Consider the following 21,062-nt stretch of genomic DNA (forward strand, 5'->3'; position numbering starts at 1 on the left):
TGTGTGTGGGGGGGTGTCCCTGCTCATTGTAGCTCCTCAGGGACCCAGGCTGATGGATCCCCTACCTCAAGGGGGGGTCTCCTTACTCATCCAGAAGGGAAGACGTCATGTGGGGAGTTGTGCACCAGCTCTTCAGGCTTTTCCCCAGAGGTGACGTGTTACTTCTTACATTTTATTTGCCAAAGCAAGTCACGTGGGCTGCAAAAGTTGAAATCGAATGTCTGTGAACAGTCCTGAATGACAATCACAAGGGTTAGCCTTGAATCTGCTCCTATTTATAACAGAAGTAAATTCTTCTCAAACTTCTGTGTTTTCACAACTGGGCTGAACATGTGATGTTGGGAATTCCCGGCTCCATCTATTGCAAGACCTGAGGACTCCAGGAATTCCCCTCAGGGAACAGCATTTCCTTTGCATTCCTCTGGAAGCCTGGCTATTTTCCTCATTCAGTTCTTTGCCATTTTAGGGACTTATCTTAACACTGAGAAAAATGTGGGCAGGCAAGATTTGGAAGACCCTTATGTTTTGTGATTGAGCCAGAGAATTCTGATTTATGATCATGTGAAATTAATTTACATTCTCACAAATATATCTGTAGGTAATAATGCCAGTGGAAGCCTCAAGCAAAATCTGGTTTGATTTACATTCAGATTTTGTTGCAATTTTTGCCTGTCTATTTCCTTCTATTTGGTTAGAAATCATCCTATTTTGGTGTTAAAGAGGATGAGTATAAGCCAGTCCAAAATACGCCACTTGGCCATGAACATTATTTTGAGTTGAAGGCAATTGAGAATCAACAGATATGGGAAGAGTTCTCTGCCCTGTCCTTTTCTGCCTTAAGATAGACCATAAATTTCCCTTTGTGAAGGTGTCCCCCTGTCCTGTATCAGTAATAGGGAAGGAATTCTTATCACTGGAGACAGAAAGCATTGAGGTGACTCTGCATAAACAAACCTTATTAAAATAACCCTTCCATTAATTTCCCCCATATATTTCCTAGTCCCCTTCCCATAATCTGTTTGTTCCCTGAAGTGTAAATCCTCTTCTTTGCTAAAACATAAGCCCCAGAGTCTCACCACTTCTTTGAGTTTCATTTTTCTGTGAACTCCTGTGCATGTAAAATATTGAATATAATTTGTATTTTTTTCTCCTGTTACTCTGTCTAGCGTCAGTTTAATTCGCAGCCCCCCAGGCACTCACCCAAAGAGGGTGGAGGAAACCTCTTTGATTATATATACTTAGGAATTATGACACGGGTGTGGCACTGTTTGCAAGGTCAAGTGCAAGTGGATGAATTACCCAGGCTTTGGTGTTGTTCGCTTTCTCCCCGCTTTGCCATATCCCCCAAACATTTTTATACTAGTGTGATTTATTTAAAATGGAAATTGAAGAGAAGATGCTTCAAAGAAGAGGAAGAAGGGGACCTTAGAGGAGTTGCGGAGAAGGAGTGGATCCCTGCCTTGCCGTTTTGATGGACAGGATAGTGGAGGTGCTGGCGGATAACGTCAGTTTAGGGACCAGATGGAGGTGTCAGTTCCTCATTCGATCCCTCTTGCCCTGTCACTGCCCAGCTGTCCCCGCTGGGCTGTACCCAGGGGATGGCCCTGTTTATTACAATAAGAAAAGCCACCTGGTGGGTTGAACAAATCACTCTCCTTAGAAAAGCAGGGCTCACCAATTACTGTGCCGATTTATCAATTAGCAAAAGAAAGGGCTTCGCAGTTAAAGGAAGATGGTTAACGTCCCTCTGGTTCTAAACTGTCGTGATTAAGTTGAAGCCTCCTGATGGCCTGATTTTGTTTTTGTCTGGGTTCAAAGCAGAAGAGTTAACCACATGGGGACAATATGCCAGAGAAAAGGTAGTCGCTGGCATCACAAATGGATTTGATTAGGGAAAGATGAAACAGACCGCCTCCGAGGCCAAGTTGTGAGTTTCTGAATAATCCTATGCCTTTGTGTTCTCCCTCCCAGCTCTGACCTTGCTTTTAACTTGGAAGGCTATATTTTTGTATTCCTGAATGATATCTTCACAGCAGCGAACGGAGTTTATACCAAGCAGAAAATGGACCCAAAGGTACCAGATCTTCGCTTTTTGGCTTTGTCGTCTGGCCCCTGAAATTACATGAAAAGAATAGAATGAGCTTGTAAAGCTGGCATCTGATATATGTTACATGTTATGATCTACAAGTCACTAATTTCTTTTCAATGATCTTGTCTGTATAGGTTCTTGTTACTCCTCGTCTTGCAAAAGTTTTTGGTGAAAATTAGACAGGAAAGGAAAAGAGGGCACTTTTTAAGGTGCAAAGTCAGAATAATATCTAGAAGGGGGATTATTTTGAAAGGCAAATTAAAATTGGGATTTTTTTTTTAACCATCATCATTAGTGACCAACATTGAAATTAAGGGTATTCTGAAAGTAACTGTAGTTTGAGAGTCTGGAGATGTGGGTGACTGATACGGGTTTTGTTATGCTGACTGGTTATTGTGACCTGGAACCTTCACTGCTCCAAAGCTCCGTTTCCTGATCTGTGGAATGAATGAGAGGATGGGAATGGGTAACTTGTCAGGTCCCGTCCAGCAGTAACCGCCTCCCCTAGTCATGAGGGGGGAGTGGGTAGACCAGCTTTCCTTCCGTGTGGCTGCCTCCATGTCGGGGCTCCCAGCCCACACCCCCCTCCCCAGCTGTTCCGGAAGCTCTAGAGGATGAGCCAAGCATATGTTTCTTTGTTTCAAGTTCTTTGTATTGAGCGTGGATGTTGGCTCTGACGGACAGGCTTATTTCTATGAGCTGTTTTTCATCTGCCCTGTTTTTGTTTTGTTGTTTTGTTTTCTGTGCTGCCATTTGTTTTTTAATGACGGGCTATTTTACAAAACTGGGTTTGCTGCCTTTTGAGACTCACAATATGTCATCCTTTATGGAAAATGGGGGTGTAGAGTCTTTTAATGAAAAGTAAATTTATGCAAGATTGAAAAACAGGATACCTGGTGTTTCAACCCTGCTGTTCCCTTAAAAGAAAGAGCAGAAGTTTTTAAGGAGCTCTTTTTATATGAACGTTTTTAATGTTATTTATTTTGTACCAGATTTCCCATTTTGAATAGCATGCTTTTAAAAAAAAAAGAACAATTAGAATGTTAGAGATGGGTGGAACCTCAGAGTCCATCAGCGTCCATCCATCTCCATCCATTTTAATCTGTTTTTTTTTTTTTGATAAAACAAATGTTTTATACTTGAAATGCAGCATTTTACATCATAAACGTGCTGAAAATATTCCAGTACAGAGCTGTTCAGAATGTATATATTTAAAAAAATTTTTTTTCTATTTTTATTTTATTTTGGGGGGAGGCAATTAGGTTTTTATTTATCTATTTTAATGGAGGTACTGAGGATTGAACCTAGGACCTTGTATATGCTAGGCACGCCCTCTACCCCTGAGCTGTACCCTCCCCCCAGAATATATATTCTGACTGCCTGAGCTGGCGGTTGTATCAATGGCTTCAGGGGAAAACACTAAGTAAGTGGCTCCGGGAAGACTGATGCTTCTTATTTCTAAAATTGAGGGGAGCTTTCTTGGTTTTTGCAGGAGTTAGGTAAATATGGAGTGCTTTTCTACAACGCCTGCTTCATGATTATCCCAACTCTCATCATCAGCGTGTCCACTGGAGACCTTCAACAGGTGAGCGGATGCCAGGCACTGCATTCCTAGCAGCCTTTAAAAATTTTAACATTTAACAGGTGGGACTCACTGAAATCAAAAGTGTGTGAAGGTAGCTAGGATTACACGGAAGCAAGCTGTTTACTATCCCCAGTAATACCGATACAGGAAAATGAATGCTGGGCGAGAGGAGGGCCGTGTCCCAGGTCGCGGCTGAGCCCCTGGGACGTGCCCCGCCGCAAGGGGGGGTCCTGGGCTTCTCGCAGGAAAGAATCCAAGAGCGAGCCCCAGTTGAGTAAAGGTAGATTTATTTAGAGAGATGCACACTCCATAGACTACAGGCTGTTTCAGAAGGTGAGAAAGGCCACGAGGTGTGGGGGTTGTCAGTTCTTATGGGTTCAGCAACTTCATATGCTAACAAGTGGGAGGGTTATTCCAACTACTTCTGGGAAGGGGCTGGGACTCCCAGGAATTGGGCCACAGCCCGCTTATTTGACCCTTTATGCTCAGCCTTGGAACTGTCACGGCACCTGTGGGAGTGCCATTGACCATGTTAATATATTACAATGAGTGTATAATGAGCTCAAGGTCTACTGGAAGTCAGATCTCCCGCCATCTTGGACCTCAAGGTCTACTGGGGGTTGAATTTTCCTCGTCTTGGTGTTAATTGCTGTGTCATTCTTTGAATGGCCGTGCCCTGCCCCCTTCCTTCCAGGCGCAACGTCTTTCGCACTGTCCTTTCACTGGCATTTACCTTTAGACCTGTGGGAAGCAGCAGGAAGTAGTCAAAAGAGCTCTGGGCTTGAAACTTTTTGGAAAACAGCAAAAATAAAAATCCCAGTTTGAGTCTCACTTGTCCCCTTTGCTGGTGTGGGGACCCTGGGAAAGCTAATTAACTCAGAAGAGGATTTTGGTAGTTTAAAAAAGTGGGATTTATTTATCTATTACCTTTATTATGGACATTTGGAAACATACACACAAACTAGAGAGAATAATGTAATGAACTCTCACGTACCCATCACGCAGCTTCAACACTTACTGGCATTTGCCATTCTTATTTCATCTAGCCCCATCTGCCCTCACTTTTCTTCCCCCGGAATATTTTTAAGTAAATCCCAGACATCATGGCATTTGCCTCTAAATATTCCAGGATGTACGTTTGAATTTTGAGACGGTCTTGTTCTTTTGGTATTTGCCCTGTTCACCTTATCTGCTGCACACCCGTCAGAGACAAATAAAATGGTAAATTAGTGGAAGGATGGGAGGCCCAGCGGGGCTGAGGGGGGATGGGGTTAGGAGGGGTGAACGTTCACCCCACTACATCCCGAACGACCACCATGAAGTGTGCTGGCTCTTGCCAAACTCTGGTTCTTCAGAAAGTCGCCAGACATACCACTACTAAGAATTTTGCCTGTGTCTTACGGAAGATGTTTGAGCTCGAGTGAGAAACAAGGCTTGTGGGGCAAAACCGTCTCCCACAGAGCGCCCCCCGCCCCTGCCTTGCGCTGGGCACTAACTCTCTTATTGCTGGGCTGGGGGTGGGGTTCACAGGGGCCCCGTGCAGCATCCTTTGATCCCCCCACATGGCAATATCACCATATTTAACAGTCGGCATGGTTGTGTGGTGTACACTGGCTGAGCGTCAATCCCATTTCTAGCCGGGTAGGGGTTTGAATGACTTTAGAAGGCTGTGGGCCCCTGGGAACCCCTGGGGCAGATGTCAGGGCTTCTTTTTTCTCTTCTTTTTTCTTCATTCTTTCTCCCTTGTACGGTTCCTTTCCCAGAGCAAGGGAAGAGTGGAAATACTCAGCAGCAATGTCCCCAGGGGTAAACGTCCATCTCCGTATGTTTGTATCAAAACACCACCAAGAAACACCAGTTTTGATAAAGGGCTTTGATTGTGTGAACCTGGGCCTCGCTGTTGATAAATAACTTCAGAATAACTTCAGAATTCTGGAAGGTTAAGCCAGCACCCCACCTGTTTCCAGGAATAATGAACAGGGCAGGGTATCTAAAAACACAACGTTTAGTTTTCCGTTTAGCGTCAGCAGCGTTACGTAAAGTGAAATTACGAGCCTCAGTCTCATTTCATTATCATAAAAAATGAGTTTTTCTTTTGAAGTCACTGGAGTTGATCTGTGCTGAGATGCTGGCACTTTACAGCTTTACAGAAATGTATTTGTTTCTAGAATTAGACATCTAGAAACTCCTAGAGTCTTAGAACAGCCGATTGAAACTAAGAGCACGTTTCTCCGTAAGGAACAGCGTTACGAATGGCACAGTGGCCAGAAACTGAATTTCAGGTATCTTTTGAGTAAAACCGACTGGATGTATTGTGTTAATAATTTATAACAGTATTTCAATAGGAATATGTATTTGTGCATTCAAATCGTTGACTTATAAATGTAGCATGGTGCTTGCAGAAGTCGGCACCTGCCTGTAATGATGATCACGCAGTATTATTATACTTTCTCAAGTAATAATAATTGTTGAGAAATTATTCTATCTCATTGCATTTCCACAATAGCCTGAGGAGAAGGTACTGTTAATATTCCCATTTTATAGACAAGGAATCTAGGGCACTAGGTTTAATAATCTAATTTAAATAACTTTCCAAGGACAGTAGGTGGTAGAGCCAGGAGCTGTGGCCCTGGGAACACATTCTCTGCTATAATCTCACGTTTTTAATTTGTCTATGAAAAACATTTCTTTTCCTTCACACGTGAAAAACCATAACCTATCACTTATAGCTTAGAAAGTACAAGAGTCCTGGCATTTAGTTTATTTTATTAAATCCAGGTGTTCTAGGAGGCGCATTGTGTTTCTGTTCTGGCTTTTGGTGCTGGAATATCTCAATATTTACCTCGGGTCACCTCTTCGATTTGACTCTTAAGATTTCAAACAGAAGTTCCTATAGCTACCTTAGGGCCCCAGTAATGATCATTATTCACTGGAATTCCAGATGGATCAGAGCTAAATATATAGATTGATTTAGAAATCTGTAAGAAAAATTCTAATGAGAAAAAAATAGAATAGATTTATGAGAGAAGACCTTCTCTAAAATGACAAAAATACGAAAGTCGTAAAGTTCAAAACTTGACTCTAATTTAAAACTGCTGTGTTACGAGAGATGCCAAAAGAGATGAGACACTGACTGTAATCAGTAATTTAAAAACTCTGTGGGCAAAATGGTCAGATTTTTCACTACCGATATTGTTCTGCGCTGTGTTCGTTGAACCAGGGCGAACTTCCAGTTGGTCACTTTTAACGACGCTGAATCCATTTCAGACTGGGAACCAAAAACAAGAAAGAAGCAAACTTAGGTAATTAGGTGTGTCATCTGCAACATAAAATTACATTTTATTTACCAAGTTTGGTTTGATTGGATAGAAAGTTGATTGAAGAGTTAAGAGTGAAATATTAACTTCTTTTGTTAACGGAAGGAGTGCTTTGATGAGTCACATCCCCCTGTTGACTGGAGGGGATCAGAGGTTAAGACTCGTGTGTGTGTGTGTGACTCACTGTACAGGGGGTTCACTCCTGGACCTTGGACCTGCAGTCAATAGCTCTGGTAACAACACCTTGAGTTGATTTCTGATTAACAAAGTCAGAGCGCCAGCTCCTCTGGTGAACAAATCAGGCCCCTGGAAAAAAGTGAGTGAACTTAACTCTAGTTTTTGAACCACTGCAATAAATTCAAAGTACATTTGGTGTATTGCAGTTGACGAATAGGGGTAATTAATAGGACTTTTTTTTCTGATAAGCACATGAATGCGGAATGAAAAAGACTCACATTCTAACATACTTTCACAGCAAAGTAAGTCTAAAGAAGGAAGTGCTTTATAGTTACTCATCTTTAATTATTTTGTATGTTTTCAAAGAAATGTCATGCTACGTGACTTTTTGCCTTTTTTAGTTTTATTAAGTAGAATTATTACAGTTCAACTGCACATACACATTATATTGCATGTAAATACATGTATACAATACACTGCACTTTTTTGTAGTTTACATGTGTATACTAATTATTTTTTCTAAGAACAGATTAGATCTTTAGCTTTTTAAACTTACATAGTTGTCGAAGGAATGAAGCCAACTACAACATGCTACATGATTTTTAAAAACGCCACCAGCACAGCTTCATCATTATTAAAGAACAAAATAAAACTAAAATCTATCAAAATTTAGGTTGGCAAAGAATCCAAGTATTTTTATGAAAAGTACTGCACAGCCCTCCATGCTTCATGTGGCATCTGGAATGTATAGTTTTTATTTACTATTTGCAGAAGTACTTCCAGTTCTTTGAGTTAAATAAATGTTTTCCTCCCTTTGGTCTGAAGTTGAGGCTGTGTGGCTTTTCTCTTATTCCCAGTTTTATTTATCTTTTCAGAGTGTTTTCCATAGTGTGTTTGGTTTTGAGTTTTGACTGCCTTGGCATAAAGCGTCTTGCTTGTTTTCTGACTGTTTGGTTGGTTGAAGATATTTATTATGTATTTTTCTTTCACAAGTAAGCATTAAAAAGAAAAGTTTTATGATGGGAACTTTCAAACCTGTTGAGAAGCAGAAAGAACAATGTAACAAACCCCATGTACCCATCAACAGGTTTTGGCAAGTATCCATATTTAATGAGTATCTTTTTCATAGGGAGGTGGGCAGAGTATTACTAATGAGACAATGACAGTAACGTGGGACAAGGTTGTACCAGTCAGAGAAGAGAATTCCATTTCAGTTGGCCTAAAAATTTGAATTATAAACTCAAGAAAGATTCAAGTAGCTTTAAATACATAAAGTTACTAAAACGTGGCTAACAAAGTATTGCTTAATAGAAAGTGAATAGGACATACGTTTAATCATGTTATTCAGCCCATGCTCTTATGTAGTCTTGAGTCACCTTAAAATCATTTTTGGGTGCAGGCAAGGGAAAAATCATGAATCAAATACTCTTTTTTATTGTTACCTGTCACTGCCAGAGGGTTCATTTTATTTTCTCAGGTAGACTTTAAGAGCAGAAACCGAGTCTTTTTTCTTTTAATATTTGCTTGCACACTTTTTTTTTTTTTTTTTTTACAAATTAGCTTTATTTTTTGTTGTATTTAATTATTTTATTTTGACAGAGGGGGAGGTAATTAGGTTCACTTATTTATTTTTAGAGGAGGTACTGGGGATTGAACCCAGGACCTCATGCATGCTAAGCATGCGCTCTACCACTGAGCTATACCCTCCCCGCTCCAGAAACCTCTGTCTATCCCAGTTTCTTGATTGCTTTATAGATAGGCAATAATTTATTTACTCATAATACTTTCTAAGTATTTGCAAATTCTTAAAAATAGTTTATGAACTTAAAGTTTTCTTCGTCTTGCCAACATTATTAATTTTATAATAAACTTTCTTCTGAGATTATTTATGAAAAGTAAACCTTACCCTGATTTTATGAAATTAAAATTTTTTTTTTTTTACTATTTTATGAATTAGTAAAGATTTAATGATAGCCACAGCAAGAACAGGTATCATTTTTTCCTTGCCACCTGCAAGGTTCCAAACAACTTCATGGAATCCTCACACCGACCTTTCGAGGAAGTTTTTAAAAAAAGTAATCCCCATTTTGTACAATGAACCTGAGATTCAGGGAGGAAAAGTCATTTGTCCAATGTCACGTGGCTGGTATTTCCTAGGATTCTTGAACTTTTTTTTTTTTTTTTTCTGTTTGGGAAAGTGATTCCTGTACTAAAATGTTCAGGGTGTTAAGACCAATATTCTTCATCTAACCCTTAATTTTCTTTCTTTTTGTTGATAGGCTGCTGAATTCAACCAATGGAGTGACGTTCTATTTATCATACAGTTTCTTCTTTCCTGTTTTTTGGGGTAAGAAACCGTAGATAAGAAGCAGCTCTGGTCTGTGGTATCTCTTGACAAGTCAAATCAAAATATACGTTCTGTCTGCTCTGTCAGAATCCCTTTGTCTGTCTTCTCCAGCTTTTTCTGGAAAGTACCCTCGCAGCAGAAGAGTAGATGGGGACCCGTGCTAAATAAACCTCCACAATTTGATGTCGCCTGATGATTTCTGAAAGTTAGCTTGAAATGAAGTCATCTGGTGTATCAGATTCAAATGTTTCATTGTCTTTGTCTCAGTGCCCCAAGTTTCCCCAGATCCTCGCCTCACGTAAATATATGGAAACAACCATTTTCTGTGCACCACATCTGTTATATACAGGGAATTTTCTGAGGAAAGATGTCTAGGGCAATACATTGCCCAATAATTTTAGGCTTTTGTTCTTAAATTTTTCCTTAGGGATATCTTCCTGTTGTAAAGCCATGCAGCTTGTGTCTTTTTATATTTTCCCCAAACTCGAAAATGCCTTTGCACGAATAGATTACTGTATCCAACCAGTAAATAATCCAAAAGCTGCAAAAGAATGTGCAGGGCGCATAAGCCACGCTCGCTTCTTCCCCGCCTTGTGGAACTGCAATTTCCTCTCCAGAAGCCGCCGCTGTTTGAAGTCTTTGGAGCATCCTTCCTGGACTGGGCTCCATGCGTGCACAGCACCTGTGTCTTTTCCCAGAAGAAAGGGTCTTTGAATAACTGTCTTGGAATTACTTATCAAAAGATTTTTCCAGTAAAGAAAGATAAATTTCCCCTAATTTTTTTAAACTACTAGTACTATAATTTTTTTTATGTGTAAATGAACTAATAGGACAATTCATAATCACTTTGATCAACACACTTCAATTTTCAAACTTGATTTTTTTTTTTTGGTTGGAGTAAATAATTAGGTTTGTTTGTTTGTTTGTTTGTTTATTAAGTGGTGGTTCTGGGGATTGAACCCAGGACCTCCTGTATGCTAAGCACACACTCTACCACTGAGCTATGCCCTCCTCACCTCAAATTTGATCTTAATTGCAGTAATGTGGTCACATACAGTAAAAAATATTTATATATATCCTCTGGGGTAGTAATTCTCTCTCTTTAACTATCTGATTTGATGTTTAACCTGTTTTTGAAGTTTCCTTTTTTAAAATATTTTTATTGGGGTATAGTTGATATACGATATTATATAAGTATCTGGTGGACAATGTAGTGATTCACAGTTATTAAAAGTTATATTCCATTTATAGTTAGTATAAAATATTGACTATATTCTCTGTGTTATGCTGTGTATCCTTATTTATTTTATACTTAGTAGTTTGTACCTCTGAATCCCCTCCCCCTATCTTGCCTCTCCCCGCTGGAGTTTTGATTTTGACAATTTTATGTTTTATTTGTAAAAGCTCCACAGTGTGTTTTCAAACTTATGTTTATTCTTAACATTCTCTCATTGGTGATCTTTGTGGCTGTACCTTTTATTTCCTTAAATATTACACACATAGCTATTCCATATTCTGTATCTGATGATTCTAATATTTGCAGTTCTTAAAAATCTAAATATGTAGGGGGAGGGTGTAGCTCAGTGGTAGAGCGTGTGCCTAGCATGCATGAGGTCCTGGGTTCAATCCCCAGCGCCTCCATTAAATAAATAAACCTAATTACTCCCCCCACCCCCCCAAATATGTAATTTGTTGCCTAAATATGTAGTTTGTGACTGTCATTATGATTGCTTTCTTATGTATTTGGTGACCTGTCATCTGTGAGCATATGGTTCAGTCTTAGTCAGTCCTGTGGACTGAAATTGGGAGTTTGAGAAACCTTCCTGCAGGGACAAATTGTTTTTACTCTGGCTATAGCCAGGTGTGCCCATCAGCTGGACCGCTTCAGTTCTTTTTTCAGGGTCTGGGCTCCGTGGGCTAGTGTCCCTCCTCACCTGGGGTTTGGCCCAGGGCTCAGTCTCCAGACAGTTCTGTTTTGCAGCGGCCTCTGCCCTGAGGCGCCCTCGTCCTGCTCCTCCTGTCTGCTGCTCAGACTCCTGCCCGCCTCTGCCTCCTTATCGCTCTGTACCCAGTTCCTCCCTTTTTCAAAGCACTTCTGCGCCTCTTTCAAGACCAGCCATCTCTCAGAATAATGTGTCCTTTGCAGGCATTGGTGGTTTGGCGAGGGGCGAGCACTGAGCCCTCCCGGTACTTAGGCAGCTGTTGTTGGATGCCTACGTGCAGTAAGGCTACTGATGGTTTTCCCCGTTGTGGACTGAGAACATTTAACTTTGAAAAAAATCTACTAAGCTGTGTTTGTGAGTTACCCTTTGTCAAACTATCTTTTTTTCCCCCATTCCTATTAAAAAAAAAAAATTTCCACCCATATCACACAAACTCAGACCAGCGACTTGCCCTGCCTGAGCCCACGTTCACCTATGAACAGCGGAGCCAAGTTTTAGTTTTTCCTCTTGTCATTGTAAACTTGATGAGATACTGTTTTTGTTCTGTTTTGTTTTTTTCACTTGTACTTTGCCGTTCAGCTATTCCATGAAAGAAACTGAGAAGTAAACCCTCTGATGTCAGCCGTCTGCAGCGAGTGATGTTGGGGGACAGTGCCTGGATGTGAGCTGTCACTTCTGGGGGCTTCTTTGTCAGAGTCTTGACCCCATCTGTCTATCTCTCCATACACTTTTTCCAGTTGATAACATGCTTTCTAGAAAACAAACACAATCTTGATGAAAGTTAATCCTGTATTGTTTTATCAGCAGTCACTGTGCAAATGAAAATGACATAAAGGCACAGTAATTATAAATAATCAGTAAATGATGAAAACATTAACATTTCAGACTCCACAGCTCGAAAGAGGATGAAAACGAAGTAGCTGTCCATTTTGTAAGTGGGTCTTTTGAGGATGCTGAAGTCAGCATCATTCCAACAGATGAGTGCCTGTGTTCTGGAATCAGGTGGCCTGGGTTTGAATCCTGGCTTTGCCACTTTTTTAGCTCTGGGTCCTTGGACAAGTTATTTACTATCTCTTTAGGAGCCTCAGTTTCCTCATAGTTAAAATGGGAACAGTGAGCCAACATAATGAGCAATTTATAAAGTGACGTTATGTGGATTGAATGATTAAGAGCACTTAGTACAGTGGTAGACACAAAGAAAATACTCAGTAAGTATTAACTGTTGTTAATATTTCCATTTCCTGAGGCCAACCTGTTCAGTTTGGCTGTCCTCTTTCACCCCAGACAGATTCGTTTCTATCTATAGCCCATGGCTTCAACAGTTTTTCTTTTAATACACCTCCTTTTCCTTCAACGGTCAAGTTTTAATTCTGAAACTGCTCTAGAAGGAAGCTTCAAGTTGAGCCGGGTGGATTTTTCAGAATCCTGCTTTCTTACAGTTTCTCACTCAAAGGACACTCTGATCAGTGGTGTCCTTTTTGCTTCTTCGCAGTAATTGAAACCATTCTAAGCTTCTGAGCGCATCCTTGGTTTTCAGAACGGTTGGCACTGAGCTCAGACTGTGCCTTCTCTCCGGTTCCTGCTCAGGGACCTTCTCAGGGTTCACGTGTGCCCATCTCAACCCTGGACTGCAGAACTTTGTGGTTATTTTCACTGCTTTCAAAGTTGCATTTCAAACTTGCTTTTTCTGACCATCATACCTCTTTCCCGAGTTGAAAATATAATTTAAAAAATGATAACACTTAAAAAAGTGTATGTGAATAAGCCAATGGGATTGTGAAAAGTGCAGACTGTTAACTTCTCTTTTGAGTTGTGGTGAAGGACTCAGCTTTAAGAAGTGCTGTTTGTAATCAAGAGTTTGTAAATAAGGCACATGATGGAGTGAAATTGCATCAGGCCATTAAACTGGATTGTGGGAGCCACGGTAATTTAATGCAGGCAGAGGTAAAATGAGTTTGAAATTTAAGTTGACAAGCCAGATTTTTAAAAGCTAGCTCTGCTGGTCTTTTTTAAATCTTGCCAAGAAATGACAGGTTCCGGTTCATTGACACCAGCAGCTGATACCAGCCCTCAAGCCCTGGAGGAAATTATTCTGATCCGTTTCTGCCCCAGGAGCAGCCTCTTTGAAGCAGTTAATATATTCCTTAATAGAAGCACAAAAGTAACAATTTTCCCTACTCACCGCATAAAAAATGTTCTATTCTTTGAACCATTGCTGATACTGCCAAAATGTGGGGTCCAGGAGATGACAGGATTCTGCCGATTGCTTGGGCATCTTCAAGAATGCAGGTGTTCCCATCATTTCCCAACAAACCAAATCTTGGTGTAAAACCGAGATCATATTTACCCCACGATTTTGGCTTCCCTGGAGCACCACTGAGGTCTCGGGTAGGAGTGAGTCCCTACCAGAGATGGGCAAGATGAGATTACTTGAAGTTCTTTGAAATCTGAAACCAGAGAGTAATGGGCTTGGGCACCATTGTGGTTGGTGGAAGGAGTGTAACAATGCCTTGTATTATTTGAACGTTTGTGTTGGATTTGCATATGCGCTTGTACGTAGAATGGTAACCAGCGACAGGTTGTACACGAAGTCATTTGAGTTCTGTTTATGACTGCCACGAATGTGCCATCCAGCTTCGGGTTAATCAGTTATTTTTCGTGTTATTTTCAGAAACAGGAAGAAACCTTTGAGCAGGGGTTCTGGTCCAGGGGTTTTCGCATGGGCACCTCCCTCCCTTGGGGCCCTGGCAGCCAAAAACACCAGCTGGCATCTGTTGTCCGAATAAATGTGGATTGCACATATGTGCCATTATTTTTCAAATGTACATAGATGGTAAATATGATTTAAAAGTACGGAATGGCAGAAAGCTACTGAGAATTCAGCAATGCTTTTTATTTATTTTTATTTTTTATTTATTTATTTATTTTTCTTTTGGTGGGGGAGGTAATTAGGTTTTTTTGTTTGTTTGTTTTGTTTTTTAATGGAGGTACTGGGGATGGAACCCAGGACCTCATGCATGCTAATCATGCAGTCTACCACTGAGCTACACCCTGCCCCCGACAGCAGTGCTTTTAAATGTCTTTGCATTTTGTTAATCCCCGGATGCTAAAATCAAAGCTGTCATGTGGAGGTTGACATTTTTGGTGTTAAAAGTGGTTTCCTTTGGACTGACTTAATGGCGGGTGTTTTAATTCAGAAACTTGGTCTTAGCCAAAGGATTGTATAGGTACATATTTGCATACATTTCTTAGAAAAAATGTTTTGACATACTCCTTTTGATCCCAGTGATTTCACAGTTACCCTCTCTGGGGACACCCAGTGGGTGTGCTGGGAAGTGCAGCCTTTCTATCTGCGGAAGGTGGCTGTTCCTGGACCAGATGCCATCTGGTTCTTAGGACTGCTTCGAGTTCAGACTCCCGCGGGAGGCCGGGAGGCCGGAGACAGGGACTCCTCCCCGTCGCTCAGCCCAGCTGGTGGGGGCGTGTCCTGGGCGCCCGCACTTACGGGAGATGGATATTGGCCAAGGTGGTTTCACTGAAGTGTAGCATGAAGAAAGCCTTGCATGATTGGAACCCTGCAGTAGGAAGGTTTAAGCAGAAATACACATAAAGGACATCCCTGGTTGTCCTGGGTTTAAGGCTGCGCTCCAGGTTAGGACCTGCAGAAAGCTTTCCCGAGTCCTGGAAACTGGAATTGGGATCCCTTCCGTGAGCTGTAATCTTTATCATTTTATTAGACCCGTGGCTCCTCCAGGGTGGGGATGCTGTGGGTTCTACGCTCTTGCTACCCAGGCCCAGCCGTGCAGGCACCCAGCAACATCAGGCTGAGTTTTTTAATCTTTTCATTTTATGCATGAGTAGGATTATTTACAGTTCCTTGGGACTCTAAATTAATGTTGAATTTATTAAAATTGTAAAAATAAAAAAGTAGATTTTTCTCGAGCCAACGTATAAATGCTATTGCTATTGCTCTATTTATAAAGCTAGTAATTTTTGTATTACCATAAGAATATTTACTTTCATTATTCGATCAGTAGTTTGTTAACTCAAGTGTAACTGATTGAAATCTCTTAAACAATTTACTGTAAATCAGTCTCATTTACAACTTAGTGAATTAAAAAAAAAAACTAAACATTTAAAATGGGACTCACAAATTTTATTTACCTGACTTTTCACCCCAGCAGTTCCAAGCCCTAGTGAGGCCCTAGGGAAGCTAACGGACCAGGTTGCTTTACAAGTCTGAGCAACTCTTTGAAATCTAATAAACCAGACTTGGCAATGCGGTAAATCAGCTTCTTCTAAACATTTGAATACTATGTACAGACTTAAGAATGTCTTATTCCTTTCAAATGAAAATTGCAGATTTGATATCAGTTGTACGTTTCAGATACAAACCACAAAGGCCAAGATGTTGGATTCTCTTAAGTTGTCAAATTGTTGTAAATACCTTAATAACAAAGATACATGTTATTCTGAAGACTGCAGAATCTGTTTGCAATTGAGTTGAGTCCCTAACTTAATGTAAAATCTTGATGTGCGTGGTCTCTAATATTTTTTCTCTATCATCCCTGGTAATAAACATACTCAGGTCAAAAGCGGTTCCTGGACTGAATGTCTGTGATCTAGATTCTGTTACTAACAATCAGGAACTGGGCCTGGACCTCGGACTAGGCACTGAGTTGCGACAGGAGGCGTCTCCCTGATCCTCCTGGGCTGAGCCTGTTCTTAGCGTACAAAAGCTCGTGCCCTCCAACTGGGGTTTAGCTTTGAAATCCGGCACATCTTATGCTCTCTCGGAATCTTTGCAGTTTCATTCTCAACCAGTTTTGGGGGGCAGAGCCAAGACGGCAGAGTAGAGAGACTCACGGCTTGCGCCCTCCCACAAGTCCACCAAGAATTACATCTACAAGCCCACTGAATCGCACGGAACATGTACTGAACCCTGGCAGTGTCTCTCATTTCATTCTCAACTGGTTTTGATTGTTACCTCTTTCAACATTGAATCACCTGATTTCAGTGGATGAAATTTTGTCCCCCACTTAGGACTAATTTCATTTACTACTTGAGTGAAATGAATATGTTTCTTGATCTCTGATTGGATTCTGCATTCTTTCCTGTGTGTGTGTGCGCGCACGTGTGTGTGTGTATATATATATATATTTTCTTATCTGGTGCTTGGTCACGATTTTGTAGTCATTTAATTGACAGGTATCAATATACCGGTCAGTTTGAATACCTGTTGAATTAACTTTGGTCATAGGGTACAGGAGTCGTATTGGCATGTGGACTCCATTATATAAGTCTTCCTTGTCTAAAGCCAGCAATCGCTCGGCTGATCCTTCCCTGCTGACACCAGTGGTCCTCAGCACTGGCAGAACTTTAGAATCACCTCTGGATCTTTGATCCTGCACACGGCTGGGGCCCCATCTCTAACCTGTTGAAGGGGACCCTCTGCCAGGCGTCATCGTGTTAAAAGTGCACCAGGTCATTCTGATGCACAGAGAGGACTGAAAACCACTGTTGGAACATAGCTGTTAAACAAAAGATTTCAGATCATTTAAAAAAAAAAATCTCTTTGTCCTTAACTGTTTGGGTGGAAACACTAACAGGAAATGCACAGACAAAATGAAAAGGACACCTAAGGTAGAAAATTCGGCTGATGCATGACTGGACCATTTTCCCGTAAAAAGTCCGAGTTAAAAAGGAGATTTTTGTTTTGTTTTGTTGTTTTTCTAAAAAAATTTTTTATTGAAGTGTTGTTGATTTACAGTGTTAGTTTCAGGTGTCTAGCAAAGTGATTCAGTTACACACATACATACATAGATTTTCTTCTCAGATTCTTTTCCATTATATGTTATTGCAAGAAATTGAATATAGTTCCCTGTGGTGTACAAGTCCTTGTTAAAAAAAAAGATGTTTTAAGATGTAGGTTTTAAGATCTTTATGTTCTGTGTTTCTTTTTTTTTCTTTTTATTGAGGTCTAGTCAGTTTACAACGCTGTGTCAATTTCTGGTGTAGAACACGGTGCTTCAGTCAGACACGAACGTACATATATTCATTTTCTTGTTCTTTTTCACCATGAGCTACTGCAAGATATTGAATACATTTCCCTGTGCTATACCGTTGTGTTTCTTTCTTATTTGTTCAAAGTACCAGTGTGTCTGTCCCTTGCTGCCCCTTCTCGCTCTGCTGCTGTCACGCAGCACGGTGTCTGCTTCCTTGCCCCAGGTTTCTGCTGATGTACGCCACAGTTCTGTGCAGCTACTACAATTCGCCCCTGACGACAGCAGTGGTTGGAGCCATCAAGGTAAGTGGCTGAAGACTTAGAACGCACAACCGAATTGGGGGATTGACTCTTGGGCTTCACTGCTGTTGGCAGGGGTGCAGTAAGGATGGAGGCTTGTGGTATTTCCAGCTGTGCCTGCGATGATCCCTTCTTATGTCTTCTCCTAATCCGTACAACGAAGGGAAAACTTGCTAATTTAAAAGGAAGAGACAAATTAGGACTTTCAAATTGGGAGTGGTGGAAGGGATGGTCTGGGAAAACCAAGTGAAATAGCTGAAAAAAATTCCAAATTTCTGGGCTAAGATCCCTTTGGGCCTACAGTTTTCTGGGAGAACCTTTTGACTGAGAGAATCCTTGGGAAGAACTGTTTTCACTCCAGATCTGTGCTCAATTATAAGGCAGCAAACTCTTGGGTTGGGGTTTATGTTGCAGGTGTTTGTACGCGCACTCACACGCACACACAAGTGAATAGGAGGCTGGGGGTGTTCCGAATTCTCTGTGGTTGCTTTGTTTCTGTGTTCACATGAACTCCTACAGTGAGTGAATGCTTCAGCAGTAGACCCTGTCTGTTGTCTGCCCAGGGACCTCCGAGAATACACTGGACAGAGAGGACAGCTTGGAATTGATCAGATGCCTCACTCTGTTCACGTTTAGGGCTAATGTGATTAAAATTCATTACCCAGTGATAGTAAAGAGATGGGATCTGGAAAGCTGATTACAACTCAACTCCTACATCTTCTTCCTGTGTGCTAACTGGAAGGGCGCGTGGATAATGTGGTTTCTGTGGTTATTGTGCCCTAATTTACTTCGTTTCTTTATGAAGCCGTATGTAATGGTTTTTATCCACTCATTCAATATTTCACGAACCCCTACTGTAATACAAGACAGTGAAAAGTAACTGAAATCTTTAGTTTCAGATTTCAATATATATATATATTTTTCCCCTTAAGGTTTTACTTTTAAAGTCACCAATCCTCTCCCTTTTCCTGCAGAATGTGTCCGTCGCCTACATTGGGATGTTAGTTGGTGGAGACTACATTTTCTCGGTGTTAAACTTCATCGGGTTAAATATTTGGTAAGTGGGATTTGTCAATGCGCTCATTTTAGTAAAACGGGAATATTTAAAAACCTGGCTAATACAAGCAAAAGAGCAGGAGGTGTTTTGACATTACAGTTTTGAAGACAAATTGTACTTAAATCATTCAGTTCATCTATTTTTATGACCTGCTCGCTCACGTGGATCATGGAGACGTGTGTGATGAAAAGTTAAGGGGTCAAGATCTGAATTGCATCGAAAGGAAAGCCCCTACGTTATGTGTCTTCCTCTTGTGAATGCGCCTCCTTAAATCTGTGCACCATCGAAGTGCCATACACTAGGGATTGGGGGAGGAGTGACTAAAAGATACTTTTGAAAAGGTGTTTTGGGATCTCAGACATGGGACACTATTTTAGATAACTGGGCATAGTTTATTTAAATAATAACCTTATTTTCTCTCCCAAGTGTCTGTATTAAATTTGATAGGCTCTTTTTCTGCCCCCAAAGATTTGTAAATAAGAAGATTGATTCTCATCAATTAATCCACAAATTTGAGGGTGTAAAACAGCAGACTCAGTAACTACCTTCAGTTTAAAATGGACTGTGTTTATAAAGATGTCAGCGACTGCTTCGTGGGATTTATTTATGGTCACTTTTTATTTTTTTTCTCCTTTCAGCATGGCAGGGGGCTTGGGATATTCCTTTTTAACTTTAAGCAGCCAGTTAAAACCTAAACCAACTGTGGACGAAGAAAACATCCCTCAAGACTGCAAGGCCTAGAATGCGGGGCAGAGCTGCAGACTGGCTCGCAGACCAGGGGGACGGCGGTCCATTCCCAGATGGAGGAATGTGAAGCCGGATGTGTTGCTTGTGGTCCACTCACCGCCCTGGTTAAGGTACAACAGGAGTGTCTGCAAAATGCAAAGAGAATCTACCTCACCTGCTGCACCAGGAGCCATCGTCCGCCCTGGGAAATGTATCTGGACAAAGCCTCACCAGCTGAACATGCATCTTCTCAAAATAAGCCATTGGTGAAAGGGATTGTTTCCAAGGCACTCGCGTGTCCTGCGAGTGCTTCAGAGGAGGTGCAAGGCTGTGATGCTGTAAGGGTGATTGTTTTCTCATCAGCGCCTTGGCCTTAATTTCGAAGGTCCCCGCCAAAGCAAAGGGCCAGTGAGAACATTTATTTTTCAGTGAAACAGACATGTCTTTATTTTACTAAAATCAGCCAATGAACTGCCAGGAAAGTTACTTGTTAGCTTTGATTTGATCTTCCAATGTTGCTACCCTTTCCCAATCATCAAAGTAAAATAAAGAATAATTTATATGCATGGCTCATATTCTGATACTAGACAGGCAGAAAAAAATAGTACATCATTTATTTGGTCTGCCTTGGACGGTAGTATTCCGTTTAAGGCTCATGTTGGGAAAACTTACAAAAGAGTTTGATGAAACAGTGGTACTCAGTGAGAGCGCCCTGTCAACATTTAATAGGTCTTATTTCTCTCCTCTTCTCCCTCCAGGTTTGCTCAGGGGCCTTGGAAATTCAGATCATGGGGACTTTAACCAAGGTGCATTTCCTGACCTCCCAGAGCCCGAGATGGGAAGAGGGTCACTATCACCTTCATCAGGAAATGCCCTGTCCCCGCCCGGTTGTGGTGCAGGGTGGGGCCGCGCTCTGGGATTCAGGAGCCCTTCTTTCCAGTCTCATCTCCTCTGCCGACCCTCCGAGGCCTTCACAGGTCACCGCGCCATTGTGGCCTCCGTTTTTGATTTTTTTAAATGGGACCAGATCTCCAAGTCCCTGCTGGCTCTAACTTTCTAAGTTTCTAGACACTGAGCCAGATGTGGCCCAAGGCAGCAAATGAAGGAATGATTGTGTCGATGTGTTCCAGTTTACTTTGAAAAATTAAAAATTTTTTCATTGTGAAATATACATAACTTGAAATTTACCATCTTAACCATTTCTGAGTGTACAGTTCAGTTGTGTTAAGTATGTTCACACTGCCGTGCAGCCAATCTCCAGAACTTTTTCATCTTTTAAAACTGAAACTCTATACCCATTAAATAATAACCCCCCATTCCTCCCTCTCCCCAGTCCCCGGCAACCACCATTCTATTTTCTGCTTCTATGAATTTGACTACTCAGGGAACCTCATATAAGTGGAATCACACAGTATTTGTCTTTCAGTGCTTGGCTTATTTCACTTAGGATAATGTCCTCAAGGTCCATCCATGTTGTAGCGTGTGTCAGAATTTCCTTCTTTTTAAAGGGCTGAATA

At 41.1% G+C, this 21,062-nt stretch overlaps 1 protein-coding gene and 1 non-coding gene across 4 annotated transcripts in view; one reads left to right on the plus strand and one right to left on the minus strand.

The window, feature by feature from the left end:
* Positions 1 to 20,107, plus strand: part of SLC35D2 (solute carrier family 35 member D2) — a 45,227-nt gene extending 25,120 nt beyond the window's left edge. For 2 of the 3 annotated variants that reach the window (XM_074363045.1, XM_074363047.1), the window contains 6 exons: positions 1,972 to 2,074; positions 3,582 to 3,674; positions 9,448 to 9,515; positions 17,609 to 17,765; positions 18,737 to 18,819; positions 19,458 to 20,107. In XM_074363045.1, the coding sequence (XP_074219146.1) occupies positions 1,972 to 2,074; positions 3,582 to 3,674; positions 9,448 to 9,515; positions 17,609 to 17,765; positions 18,737 to 18,819; positions 19,458 to 19,560 (607 nt within the window). In that variant the 3' untranslated portion in view covers positions 19,561 to 20,107. The remainder of the gene's footprint in view (positions 1 to 1,971; positions 2,075 to 3,581; positions 3,675 to 9,447; positions 9,516 to 17,608; positions 17,766 to 18,736; positions 18,820 to 19,457) is intronic. The other variant, XM_074363046.1, reaches the window with a different exon arrangement.
* TRNAA-AGC (transfer RNA alanine (anticodon AGC)) lies at positions 8,804 to 8,876 on the minus strand. Its single transcript has one exon. It is a non-coding gene; the product is annotated as a tRNA-Ala (tRNA).
* Positions 20,108 to 21,062: the final 955 nt, after the last annotated feature.

Source organism: Camelus bactrianus, chromosome 4 (assembly GCF_048773025.1).
Source record: "Camelus bactrianus isolate YW-2024 breed Bactrian camel chromosome 4, ASM4877302v1, whole genome shotgun sequence".
Taxonomy (NCBI): domain Eukaryota; kingdom Metazoa; phylum Chordata; class Mammalia; order Artiodactyla; family Camelidae; genus Camelus; species Camelus bactrianus.